At 43.2% G+C, this 13,797-nt stretch overlaps 1 protein-coding gene across 3 annotated transcripts in view; it reads right to left on the reverse strand.

The window, feature by feature from the left end:
* Positions 1-13,797, reverse strand: part of RGL1 (ral guanine nucleotide dissociation stimulator like 1) — a 54,707-nt gene that overhangs the window by 9,921 nt on the left and 30,989 nt on the right. For all 3 annotated transcript variants that reach the window (XM_068199509.1, XM_068199508.1, XM_068199510.1), the window contains 5 exons: positions 8,705-8,889; positions 5,477-5,601; positions 4,631-4,846; positions 1,360-1,463; positions 202-286 (listed from right to left, as the gene is read on the reverse strand). In XM_068199509.1, the coding sequence (XP_068055610.1) occupies positions 202-286; positions 1,360-1,463; positions 4,631-4,846; positions 5,477-5,601; positions 8,705-8,889 (715 nt within the window). The remainder of the gene's footprint in view (positions 1-201; positions 287-1,359; positions 1,464-4,630; positions 4,847-5,476; positions 5,602-8,704; positions 8,890-13,797) is intronic.

Here is a 13,797-nt window from a genome sequence, read left to right on the forward strand (position 1 = left end):
CAGGCTAAAGCTACTGATTTTTCCAGGAACAAGGAAATCAACTCTCAGTCCAACAAGAAGTTCAGGTTCTACAGCCTGCTCTTCCCTAAAGCACCATGAAAGGTCCTTGAGGAAGTGAGGAACTTTGGCAGCTGGTTTCAAAAAGGGTTAAATCTCAGATTTTGTTGAGATCACAAGTTTTGAACTCACACCAGTTCTCACCTTCATCAGCAGCTCCCTACTAGTCAGATAATTGTCATGGTCTGAGAAGATCTCAGACAGCTCTTCATACACCAGCAGGATGTCCCTGCACAGGAGAAGATAATATCATTTATGTCATTAGCAATCACTCTAAAATCCAATCAAGTTTCTGTTCCTTTCTCATCAGTCATTAACAGTTCTACTTATAAAAGATAACAGCACCAAAATGCAGCCAGTGAGATGCTGTACATCTCCTGGGAGCCTTGGTGGGACATTCTGGTGTTTCCAGTAAAGTTGGGCTTCATCTGACAGCAAAGGAACACCATCAGCAGCCCCTGGGCAGGGCTTCCAGCTGTCAGTGCAGTGTGAGAATGGGTCAGGGGATACAAAGGAACAGAAAAACAGCTGAAAGGGAACCCAATTGCTTGATTTTTGCCCTATTCCATGCATTCTGGAAAGCTGGAAGCAAGTAAGTGTAGGAGTAGTTTTTTGCCCAACACAGTAAACACAAGATAGGCAATATTTTGATCAGAAACACAGGGCAGCAGAAGGAAAATCCCACCTCTGCAGAGGAAATACAGATGGATACTGCCTAGCAGAGTGGTATCTTAATTTATCAAAGGCAAAGAAATCTGGTTTCCCCAAACTGAATGAGCAGAACACCATTTTTTCTAGACAGCAACTTCTGGCATCTGTGGGGCAGGCAGTAAATATTATTTACACAACTAAGTGTTCCCCTGGAAGAAATCTTATTTTCAATACTGGATTTTGTAATTTGGGAATGTATTTTATGTAAATATCAGCACCAGGAGAAGAGTTGGGAGGATTTGTAGCAAGCTGGATCTCCTCAAACTTCATGGGAAAGAAGACAACAAGCAGAGGTCGTGTTGCCCTGAAAGTGGTGAGCATGAGCTGGGTGAGAAGCCAGCACCATAGTTTTTCTAGGGAGGTTGTGGAAGACCTAATATGCTAAAAAGGACAGAATCCAGTATGCCCAAGGGCAGATTGTCCCCTCAACAGGAAAGAGGAGCTCACAGGAGGGGTCTGAGCCTCCCAGGAATGGGAGTTTCTTCTGACAGGACCCATGTCAGTGAAGGGACGGAACAGGAGGAGTGAGGAGAGGATGAAAAGAAGGAACACTGAGCCCTGTGGCCCTTGGGAACTGTGGGAGAGGCTTACTTGGAAACACACATCCAGGTGGTCTTCAGCCGATAGATGGAGTTGGACTGCAGAGCTGAAATGATGGCCCTCAAGGAGGAGAAGTTCTTCAGGATCCTACATTCCTGTGAAAGGAGTGGTTGGAAACACAGGAGCATTAAATGTCAGCACTACACAGACCTTAGTGCTCCTCTCTCTGAGCCCTGTCAGGCCTGCTACACATTCTCACTGCTGAGCAGCAGCTGTGCAAATACTGTGCATCAAAAATATCACTCCCCACTCCAACCACCAAACACTTCACAAGCTTTGGCATTTAGAGCTTGTTTTCCTCACTTTCATGTATTTGTGGTGTCACAGCTTCCAGTTCTCTAAGTAAAAATAAAAGTGGAACTGAGTCCATGAAGCCATGGTGAAAGGCACAAAGGTTATACTTCTTAAAAAGCTCTTTATAGTTACCAATCCCTTTTACCCCTGAGGGAGAAAACCAGGCTTTGACTCTTTATATGTGGTATTTAAAATGTAAACCCTCAATTATATCAGTGTCAATTAAAAATAAAGACATGCAAAGGAATAACCTGTTATTCAAGTATGTGCACACTGTTAAAGAGAAAAACCTTCCCTGCTTTTCCAGGGTTGGGATCAAATCTGAACAAAGACTGCTTCATGGACATTTCTTATGCAGTTACTCTGTGACAACAGCTTGGGTGGAAAAGGATAATGAAAAACTCAAAAAAGTAGCACAGATTCCTCATAAAGTGGAGGGAGGCAAGAGGGAAAGTCTGGTCTGTGACTCCTGGAAATCTGTTGGTAGCTCAAGAACGAGAGCTTGGATACCACAAACTTCAGCACAGGTGTCTGTACATGCAAATCCAGCAGACAAAACATCTGTCAATTTGACTGCTGCATGGAGATAAGAATATTCCAGCTCCAATTCTGCTTATCAACATTTTTATGAATCTGATTCTTACCCTAATAATTCTTATTATGTAAAGGATCCTTACAGTGAAAATAGACATGACTTATTTCCTTTGTAGGACTGAACAAATGTAAAGCAACCTCAGTATAAGCAGCAGTCAGACCTTAATATATCAGCATCTCTGTTCATGAGCTGCATTAGAAGTGACTGAACAGCTAGGGAGAGTGAGTACCAGCTCTACCAGTTACTGACCCACAAAAAACTGTGCTAATTAGGAGACTACATTTACCCAAGTGTGGCTTAAGCAGAGAGTCTGGGCTGACAGCACCTGAAGCAGGTGCTTGGGTCAGATAAAGACCAAGTTCAAGATCATGGGGCAGGATCACTAGAACTGAAAGCTGGTTTTGCATGGCTTGGGGCCAAAAAAAAAAAAAAAGCCACATAACAGCTCTTCTCCAGAAACTGACATGAGAAACTTAAAGAATGAGACCTTTCTTTATGTTCAACCTGAAATTTAGGTTGTGAAGAATATGAATTTAGAGGCACAAATTATCAGCTTTTCTTCTTTCTTCCCAGTACAACAGGAGTTTGAACTGGAAGATCCAATTTGGAACCATCTTGACTTAACTGCACGCTGTGTAATTTAGAGCACAGTAGGAATTTCATTTAATACTGGATTTAGTGTTCTCAAGTGGTTCAACCAACTGCAGACTAAACTTGAGCAATCTTTCATTTGTATGTAAGAAGAATTTTTAAGTCTGGTTTTAATAACTTTGTTTCATGCTGTGTCCTTCACAGAGGGAAAACCAGAAAGAATCCTGTGCAGAAACAGCTTTGATTTTAAAAAATGTAAGCATAACAGGACATTAATAATTTCATTTTTATTTTTAAAGAAAATATTGTTTGAATGAAATTGGCTGCTCTTGCTCAGGAACCTTAGATCTAGATGGAGCAGAGGGCTGGCAGTAGAGAAAGTATCCAGTTTATCTTATGAACCAAGAAAATGGATCCAGAAGTCATGAAGAGATAACAAACGTGGAACTCCGTGCTGCTATGTTTAGTTGTCAGTGAATAACTGTACTTTAATGAGTTCATTATTTTTTAATTCAGGCACCTAACTATTCAAAACACATATTTGCATGCACAAAGCAAGCAGCTTTCTTCAGAAGTGGGCAGCTAAGTATATGTGCACCCACCTGCTGTACATGTGCCATTATTCTGCAGAGTGTGCACATACATTTTTCATGGGTTTCATGCTACAACTGGAGCACTTAATGAATTAAGCAAAGGGATAAGCACAGAAGGTATGAATTAAGTAAAGGGAGAAGAACAGAATCAGCAGGGTTGTAGAACAAAGTTCTCCATCCACAGAGTGAGAGGGATGAGGGCAGTGCCTTTCCTGACTTTCCCAGGCCTCCCTTCTGCCTTGGATGATGATGAAGTTCTGTCCAGCCTCCCCCAGGAAGAATGCCCTTTTAGCTGGTGCTCTCTGCCACTTGAATCTGCATGTAGAAAATGGAAATCAAACTTCCTAATCCCTTCACACAGGCAAGAAAACATCCATCAGATGATGATAAAAACAAGCAGATATAAGTGCCACAGGAGAGGTCCAAGACCTTATCCCTACCAGCTTCCTGAACCATGCAGTTGCCAGAGCTCAGGTGCCAGGACTGAATGCTGCCTCTGGAAGCACAGAAGTTACCAAGCTCTGAAAGCCTCTGGCTTCAGATTTTTCTGACTGTTCTCTATAGCTCAAGAAGAATCCATTTGATTCTTAGAAGTCAACACACATCCACAAGGAAGAGCTTGAAATGGTCTCTTCCAGAGAGGTCTCATTTATTGCCAGCTGGCCAGTGCTCTGAGGGGAATTAGGAAGATTACAGTAAAATATTAAAACCTAGGAAATTAGCAAACTAGCTACACAAAGCAGGGATGGAAAAACCCTCTTCTTGCAAAGATTAGGAAAAACGTGATAAAAACATGGAATCTGCTACAAGATCCTCTTGGAAGATCTGCTGAAGCACATGGAGGACAGGGAGGTGATTCCACATGCTGGTGAAGTCCTGCCTGCCCAGGCCAGTGGCCTCCCACAATGGAGTGATTCCATCAGTGGACAAGAGAAGAGCTACTGATATCAGCTATCTGGGCTTCTCTGAAGCTTAGGCATGGCTAAGAATCAACCCCATTTCCATAAGGGGAAGAACTGAGGAGAGGAAGGGTAATATTCATTTGGTATCACAAAAAAAATCAATTAAAAATAGAAAGAATTAGAGCTAAGATGGCCTGGGACCAATGTGTACAACCCCTTTCTCCTCTCCCAATTCCTTCACTCCAAGGCACCCACCCCAAAAACATTAAACAGAATAAATGCTTTACATGTGCAATATGAATCCACTTCTCAATGATCTTGGCCCTCTGCTGGATTTTGAGCTCCCTGGTTCCCAGGATAGTGCTGATGACACATTTGGTGACTGCATTGAACTGAGTGATGGTGGCTCTGACAGTTGGAGCCAGGTTCTTGTTTTCCTTCTTATCCCTTTGAGACCAGATGGATCCCAAACAGTGGTAGGGCACAACTCTTCTGAAGAGCATCTAGAGTGAAACAGAGGTGTGGTAAGCCAGCAGCTTTCTCCTAAATCTCTTTTATTTACAAGAAATACAGCTTTAGAGGACAAATTTGACATAAATCTAATATGGTACTTAAAGGTAAGTAGTGGTTCTCTCAGTTCAAAACATACTTTGGCATACTCTTTATAGGCTTGATGCCCCAAAAGCACTGTCAGCTAAACAATACTGGGAAAATAAGGGACACCTTTCTATCAGCTACATAACGAAGATAATTTTTTAAAATATAATGATATTTAGAAGGGAATTGATACAGACAAAGTAAAATCTGAGCATTACAGTCCAGAGTACCTAGACATCTTTAAGCCAGGTAGAGTTATAGTCAAAACGTGCTATTTCTCAGTGCCAATAACTTTTACAAAAGAGGCTACACATAAACAAACAAACAAATAACCAAACAAAAAAAAACAAACAAAAAACTTTCAAAATGACAGAAGGAAAAAGCTCAATGACTGAAACAGCTGGGATAACCACAGAGCTGCGTTCTGTGTCCCAGCAGCAGTCCTGTTCTGGAACCCTACACTTAAAGCAGTGTAACTTAAAAAAAAAAAAAAGTCTTGTTTTATAAAATTATATTATATGCAATACTCTACATACCACATCCATGTATGTCAACTGTTCTGCCACAACATGGTCTTGAAAAGAGGAGAATTCTTCCGGATTGCTGATCTCCAGCTCCTCTCCATCAACCAGGTCACTGGAGGAAGTGCTACAAAACCCATCTGGCCAGAATGGAAAACACCACTCAGTGAATTTATACAGCAAACAATGAATCAAAGCAGGTGTTTATTTTGCAACATCACTGTATTACAGCAGAATGCCCCAAGGGCCCTGGCTGATGTAATGGCCCCACTGTGCCATCTGAGTGAGAAAAATGACCAGAAGATTAAACTGGCAAAGAAAAGGTGGAATAAAAAGAAATGGAGAGAACAAATCTTAGCAGAGAAGTGGCTTGACCCATTGACTATTCTTCTGAAAGAAAAAGCATCACCACCACCCCCAAAAAAATTCCTTACTGGCATTGCACAGTTTTGTTAATCTGTTTTTCAGTATTTAAAATCTGAAAAAAAATTCAAACTGCAAAGACATGAGGCTGCAGTTATACCCCCAAACTACTGCATTAGGAATGATCTTCAATCCAGAAATAAAAGAAGATACCACATTTCCTGGCACCTTTTGTGGCTACATGGGCTATACTGAAGAGAATTTATTCCAGGCAGCCTTCACCTTTTCTCTCAGGGAATTTTTCCCAGGAAATGGAATACAGTGAGCACCTACAATATTCTGCTGAATAGTTGTAAATCTGCACTGGGCAGCAGAGAGGAGATGAGAGAGCAGAACTGTCCTCACTGAGGGACCTGAGCCAGTGCAGAAAGGAAAGGGTTCCACAGCTGCTGCCATGTCACCTTTTGGCTCCCAGAAGTTGGGAACAAAAAATTCAAACACCAAGAAATATGACCTTGTTTCCCATGGTAGAGGAGGAAGAAACAGAAACTCCCTGAAAATAAATCCTAATTCCTTTTACTGTAAGGCAACAGTAACTCCATAAGGAGGGAGAAAAAAATAGGGACTTGTTGAAGACTAACAACCAAAGTAATGAGTTTACTACTGGTGAGATTTCATTTACAAAAACAAACAATGTTATGCAAGACTTCATACCCAGTTAAAGCAGAGCATTAAAGCAACAATAGCAGATAATGTGATAGAGAATAATTGTTTTTCAAAATACTTCACTGTTCCTTCCCCCAGTAATTAACAGAACATAATCACCAATGTGAATTGCTACAGTTTTGATGTAACAAGTTGTGTCTACAGGCTGATTTCCATCTGTTCATTTGAATTGCACAATTTATTGGCAGAACTCAGTGGGGTAAATGGAGACCTCTGTTCTAGCACTACTTTTCTGTGGCTGTTTTGTAGCAATTTGCATAATTAAATGGACTTGGATTGGACTGCTACTCCTTTTGGCTTTGTAAAACCTCCTTTTCCTTTTGGTTCTTGAAATTCAACTGAAAATCCTCACCACTGAGCTGCAGCCCTACCCAAAACCTCACAGCATGCTTAAAATGAGGTCCCGAAACACAGTGTAAATTTTCCTTTTCTTTTTTCACCCCTCTTTTTTTCCTTCCTAGACGTGAAAGCAGTCTTTACCCTACTCTCCAACAAGCTGGAATCCCTTTGAACTCAAGTATCTCATCATCTTAGGATCCTTCTGATCCACTCAGACCTCTCAAAGTCTGGCTGCCTCTTGACTGCACTGAGAGCAAGCACGTGCTCCTCCTGACCCTGCAACCTCTGCCTCTCCTTGTTTTCCTTGTTCAACCTGCAAGAATTGAGGCCAGAAGCAGCTTTTATCTTCCTGTCTGGTACTGCAATCTAATCTACTGACATGGCTGATGGCAGCACAGACAGAGGTTTGATTACCCAAATCAAGCTGTAAGATTAGAGCCCAAATGTCAAAACTCAGAACCCAGCAGGAATGCTTTGGGACAGTAATTATCAACAAAGATTGCAGAAAATGTATCAGAAATTTTGAAAGAAAATGTACAAAAATGGAGCTCTGATAAAAGTAAGGCAATTCTAAAACTCTTTTTTGCAAATCCCACAGATTAATTTCCTTGCCCTCCTCTTATTTTATTCTAATAACCAGCCTCTACTCTGTCACAACTTAGAAAATATTATCATTCCTATTGGCCCACCTATGACTCAAAAAAGAACGTTTTCAGCTGTCACTCGAGGAAACAATACAGAAGCAGGGCTGCTGGGAACTTCTGTTCACTCTGAAGAACAGATGAACCCAAATACAGTTCTCACAAGCTTCCTTTGTTTGACCTGGGGAACCCAGTACAGGCCTGGGCTCTGGGCATTCCTGTACAGAACAGTACAGGCCTGGGCTCTGGGCATTCCTCTTTTTTCTGTTCATGACTGAGTTATTTTGGCATTGCACAGTATTATGCATTGACATGGTATTTCTGGAGCATCCGGCAGACGTGACTTTTATGGAATGAAAGGTGGGGTTTTTTTTCTGGCATTTCCTTTATCATTTATGGCATGAATTTTTTCCTCTCACCCCTCTACCAAAGCTGGAAGTTGGTTCCAGTTCTCATTCACACCCTATGTGAGCTCTCCCCATTCCCCAGCTCTGCCACAGGAAGTTTTCTGACCAGGATACGGGGACGTGTCAGGTTTGTGTGACTACAGTTCACTATTGTTCCAGCAGACTGTGACCCCCAATAACGTAAGATTTTCCTCTGTCCTTGGATACCAGCAGCCAGCCACTCCAATAGGAAAAAACACCCACAGGCACTTCCTTAGACAAGATGGTAACTAGGAAGAAAAGCTGCAGGACAAAGCTTGTGACTCAAGCTGTATTTTGTCACAGCTCTGTATTCTGTTTTTTGTTTGTATGGGGTTTTCAGGGTAGGGGGGGAGGTTAAAGTGAGAAGCCCAGCTAGAGAACAGCTGTGTGTTTTAACTCAGTGACATGGCAAGTGTGCTCACAATTAACCAGTTGGCTGCTGCAGCAATCTCAAAGCTTTGGCTAAATATTAGAGAAGTGCTGGATTTCCCAAGCCACCCCAGGATGAACAGACCTAACACTGTGACACTATTTCATCCCTCACTAAACCCACAGCCTCACACAGAGGTTGGGTTTCTTCTTTTTTTTAAAAAAAAAAAAACAAAACAAACAACAAGACAAAAGTCACTGGTGAACCTCACAATATTATTGGTAAGCATGAGAGGTGATGAAATGTACTGCACATAAATCCCTGGGGCATCTTACAGTCTGGGAGGACAGAAAGAGAGAAGGGAATGGTAACTCACCAACAGTTTCTACTTCTTGGTTCTGAAACTGCTTCAAGAGGTTCTGCACCCTACTCTCCATGTCAGAATTGGGCATATTGTTCTTCAGATAATCCAGCAACTTCAGCAAACACATGTAGTCAGGGGGCTCCCTGAAATCCTCCGAGCACTGATCGAGCCAGGCCCGTAAGACTGATGCTATTTCACTGCAAGTAAACAGAGAACACACTGTTTGCATCCAGATGGAACTGAGTGTACCTGTATCCACCAGAACAACAAACTCGTGAGACATTCACAGCCCACCTGAAGTATCTGCTGAGCTGTACCACAGCCATGTTTAACAACCACCAGACATGACGCACACCATCAACAGCACAACAGAATTTCTTCATTCCGTCTTGGGCCACTGGGATAACCTCAGTGTTTGCTCCATAACCCCTCCCTGGGATGTTGTGGGAAAATAGCAGAGAGGAAATAAGGTATTCGTGGCTCCTTCCCAGTGGAAATGCTAAATCAAATGCTTCCTCTGGAGCCTTTCATCAGCTGCAGAGGCTGGGGATCATACTGGAGCTGCAAATCCCAACACACCATGAGTCCTCCTTATCTACAGTCTTGGTACGAAGCCTGCCTGCTCACGAATCCGTGCCTTTCACGGAGGAAAAAGGAGAAAATCCCAAACCTAACCCCCACAGGCGCACGCAGTGAGTGGGATTGCCTCATCCAGGAAGATAAAACCCTCGCTGCAGCACGAGTCTGCCTGTGCCAGAGCCAGCCTGGGAGTGCCAAGAGAGCTGAGCCTAGGAGACACAGTGGTCCTGCTAATCTTAGTGATTCAAAATGTATCAGCAGAGTCTTGATTTCATCTTCAGCACAAACCAAGGAGGGGCTGTCAAATTACAGCATGCAAAAAGGGTGTCCTGCTCATGCTGGCAGAGCAGGAAAGGGATGCTTAAGGAGTTGCAGGACCACTGGATCTTGGTCAGGGAGGTTATCCCAGACTTTGTTAGATACATGGAGCTAAAAGAACACCAGCCCATGGACAATCCTTCGACAGAATGAGGGGGATGAGGGGAAAGCAGAGCTGATGACTCAGCATGGTTTCCACCCTGCCTAAAGTGGGGACAGGGAGTGGAGGAAGTGATCTGTTTGTTTGCTCTTCCTGATTTATGTAGGTGTCCATCCACACCCATCTATTAGATTGGGACTTAGATAATGCACAATATATGTTTGTGGGATTGCCCTCAGATCCTCTATTTGCAGGGATTTATCATCATTTTAACTTGATTTTATAAGAAAATAAGATCATTTAAACTATGGTTTTCCAGAAATAGTTTGCAATGTTGTTGACAATTTTCAACTCGGTGTAGCAAAAATAGAAAATTACTAAAATTACTTTTCTTAAAATTACTAAAAGTAATTATTAAATTACTTTTCTTAAAACTTTAAGCTCCTTATTTCAGAATAAAGGGCACAATAAAAAACCAAAACTTCCTCAGAAAAAGGCCCTGAGCTTTCCATGTCTCCAAAACCATTCCTATATCTCAAGTCTCTTCCAGCACAGGAAACTCTCTACTGGAGCAGTGTACAAACACTGGCACATTCCTGTTGCAAGCTGGGAAACCATACCAGTCTCTGGTTAACTCAGCTGCTCAGCAGCATCCAAAATAAACCAATAGTTAAAAAACAGTAAAGAGAGTTTCGCCCACTCTCTGTGTCTCATCTGAATTGTGTACATTTTCCTCAAAACTCAATTAACTTTTAATACCAGACAGATTTCATACAACTTGCATCAATTTAAGTCTGTTTTTTCTTTCCCTTCTTGTTCTGATAATGTGGCAACTTTGAATTTTCAGTTAAAGTATTTGGAAATTTGTTGGCAATATTCTTTGGTTAGGCTTGCTGACAGGAGAAATGCTGGAATTACAATTTCAGAGCTACAGAAAGTACTTGCAATCAAAAATTAACATGCAAACACGTTCTGGATTTCAGGTTTCATTGCAAGCTGTGGCACAGCCAACAGTGTCACACCAGCTCCACATCCCAAGGCCAGGAAAGACCACAACAGCTAAATGCTCCCAGTGATGCTCACAGACTCTGCCACCACCCTTCCAGTTTCAGTTGTCCCCTCTAGCCCCACACACACCCAGAATGCTGTCACAGCAGCACCAACAGTCACAAACACCACTGTCCTACGCCCGCAGCATTTTCCTCTCATTCCCACCACAGGCAGGGAGCACTGTGCCTCACTCCATGCCCAAGTAGTGCATTTCCTCCTGCTCCGTGCTCCTTTTCCCACCCACATCACAAACCATTATGCCCCCTGCTCCCAAAACCAAAAGCCAGCTAGGTATTCTATTCCTACAACCATTGACCAATCCAGCCATGATTTGGAAGGAGGAGCCTCTCCCCAGGGCAAGGTTTTGTACAAATATTGTTCACACACTCTCCACACTAAGTTCAGTTTCCAGAGGCTTGGTTGGTGGCCACTTTCTTAAGCTGAAAAATAAACAGAGTTTAAGACAGATACAGTCTCACAGAGCAGGGTGAAGAGTTCACAGCTGTTACAGACACTGAATTTGCCAGCAAACTCATTTCACTCAAGAGAAGAAATAGGAAAGAGAGAAGAGGTACACTGTGCCCTAGTGATCTCCTGCTGCCCAGCTGTTCTACTGGAGTGCCAGGGAATAAGGCAGCTTTCCAGAAATGGGCTGGACACTTGCCCATATCGTGCAGTAGCTTTATATTTGCTGCCCTTGCAAAGAAACTCTCCCTACTCAACAGACTCAGATAGGAACAGGGGCCTTCCAAGAGCTCAGACAGGAAAGAAACACTACAGACTACATTTTTCATGGGTTGATTAGGAGTTATAAATTCTTCCTTTCCTGCCTACACAAAAAACCCTCAATGCTTAACTCCTGTGCTGCTGGCCACAGAGTCCAGGCTCTGCTAAGCAATGCTTTCAAGTTTCACACCTATCAGAAAGCCTTCTAATTTCCACACCAGCTTTGCTTGGAGCCCATCTCCAAAGGTTTCAGTCTCAAAAACCTACACAAGTAGTTGGAGAAGTGTATCTGAGCCTGTTGGGACCAAGAACTCACCCACCCCTCTCTGCCCACAAGCTGCACAGAAGGTGACAGGACTGTGGCAGCTCCAGGTCCAACAGCTCTGTCAGCTCAGCAGGGCACAGTGGAGGGGGGAAATGAGACCCTCCCACCATATGGGAATTCTCCATGGCCTTGTCTCTACTGGGAAGACAACTCTAACAGTCCTGACAGGATTTGATAGGAATTAAAGAAAGTGTTTCACAGAATCACAGAATTAACTAGGTTGGAAATACCTTTGAAATCATCAAGTCCAACCTATGACCTAACACCTCCTCATCAACTAAACCATGGCACTGAGTGCCATGTCCAGTCTTTTTTTAAACACCACCAGGGACAGAGACTCCACCACCTCCCTGGGCAGATGATTCCAGAGCCCAAAGAATTTCTTCCTAACGACTAACCTGAGCTTCCCTCGGCATAGCTTAAGACTGTGTCCTCTCGTTCTGTCAGTGGTTGCCTTGGAGAAGAGACCAAACCCCACCTGACCACAGCCACCTTTCAGGGAGTTGTAGAGAGTGATAAGGTCACCTCTGAGTCTCCTTTTCTCCAGGCTAAACACCCCCAGCTCCCTCAGTCGCTCCTCACAGGAATTGTGTTCCAAGCCCCTCATCAGCCTTGTTGCCCTCCTCTGGCTGTGCTCAAGCGTCTCAACGTCCTTCCCAAACTGAGGGCCCAGAACTGGGCACAGAACTCAAGGTGTGGCCTCACCAGTGCCGAGTACAGGGGGAGAATGGTTTTCTGGTCCTGCTGGCCACACTGTTCCTGATCCAGGCCAGGTGCCATTGGCCTTCTTGGCCACCAGGGCACACTGCTGGCTCATGTTCAGCCAGCTGTCGACCAGTACCCCCAGGTCCCTTTCTGGCTGGGCCCTGTCCAGCCACTCTGTCCCCAGCCTGCAGTGCTGCAGGGGCTTGCTGTGGCCAAAATGCAGGACTTGGCGCTTGGACTTGTTAAACCTCAATTTCTGACCAAAAAAGCAAAAGCGGTGTTTTCTTCTCACCGCAATTACTTCTAAAGAATGACAAGGGAATCTCAACACTTGAGGAGAATAAGGGGAAACTCAGTTGCAAAAAGAGGTTAAATTATTAATTTCTTATGAAATTCTATAAGAATGTGCACAAAACTAGCTATAATTTGCCAAATGCATACTTAAGTCCATTGAGAAAATACTCATTACAGATGGCTATTCCCTTTCCTCCACTGTCCAGGCAGTAACTCAGGCTTGCTCACACAGACTAAATTAAGTCACCCATATTTTCTCAGTTTTGCTTGTTAAATCAAGGGTAAAATGTAAGCAAACCACATGAAAAGGCTGCCCCAAGGGTGGCTTCTCACAGCCAGTTTGTTTATAAATACCATCCTGATGACCTTCAGCAAATTATCAGCTCTGTCTGGTTTGGAAAAACCTTTTTCAATAACATATGGGAGACTTTTGCTGGGACACACGTGAAGCCGCTAAGGGAAGAGCTCTGCTTGCTGTTCTTTGTTTTAATTGAGATGCCAATCATTATTTCTCTTTCTAATTATTCTTTTCTGCTTGGTTCTAGTTGTTTTCATAACTCTCCCACTCTTCCACTGCCCTGTGTTTGACTCTGCTTCTCATGTAACCACACTGGTTTCTGATGTTGTTTGAGCTTAATCTGCTTTACTGGAATGAATGATTGCTGCTCTCCCAAATGCATCTTAACTGCTCTCCACCATGGATTTCCCAGGCATCAGAAGCTTCCGGTCAATTTTCTTCTATTTGTCTCACATTCCTTTGGTGTCTATTGTCCTGGAATACAACGTTTCAGGCCATTTTACTTCTGCAGTGCTGTAACTGTGCACATTGGTTTCCAGTGGGGCTGTTTGGTTCAGAAGGAACCAAAAGACACAGGGTTTTGGTCAGGAAGATCTGAATGCACAAAAAGCCATGGGAGAATGTTTGCTTGTCACTATGAAAAACTCCAAATGCTGTGGCACTACATTGAAGGTTTTGGGTATTTACTATTTTAATGCAGAAGAAGAGAG

The sequence above is a fragment of the Anomalospiza imberbis genome, chromosome 9 (genome assembly GCF_031753505.1).
Source record: "Anomalospiza imberbis isolate Cuckoo-Finch-1a 21T00152 chromosome 9, ASM3175350v1, whole genome shotgun sequence".
In the NCBI taxonomy this organism is placed as follows: domain Eukaryota; kingdom Metazoa; phylum Chordata; class Aves; order Passeriformes; family Viduidae; genus Anomalospiza; species Anomalospiza imberbis.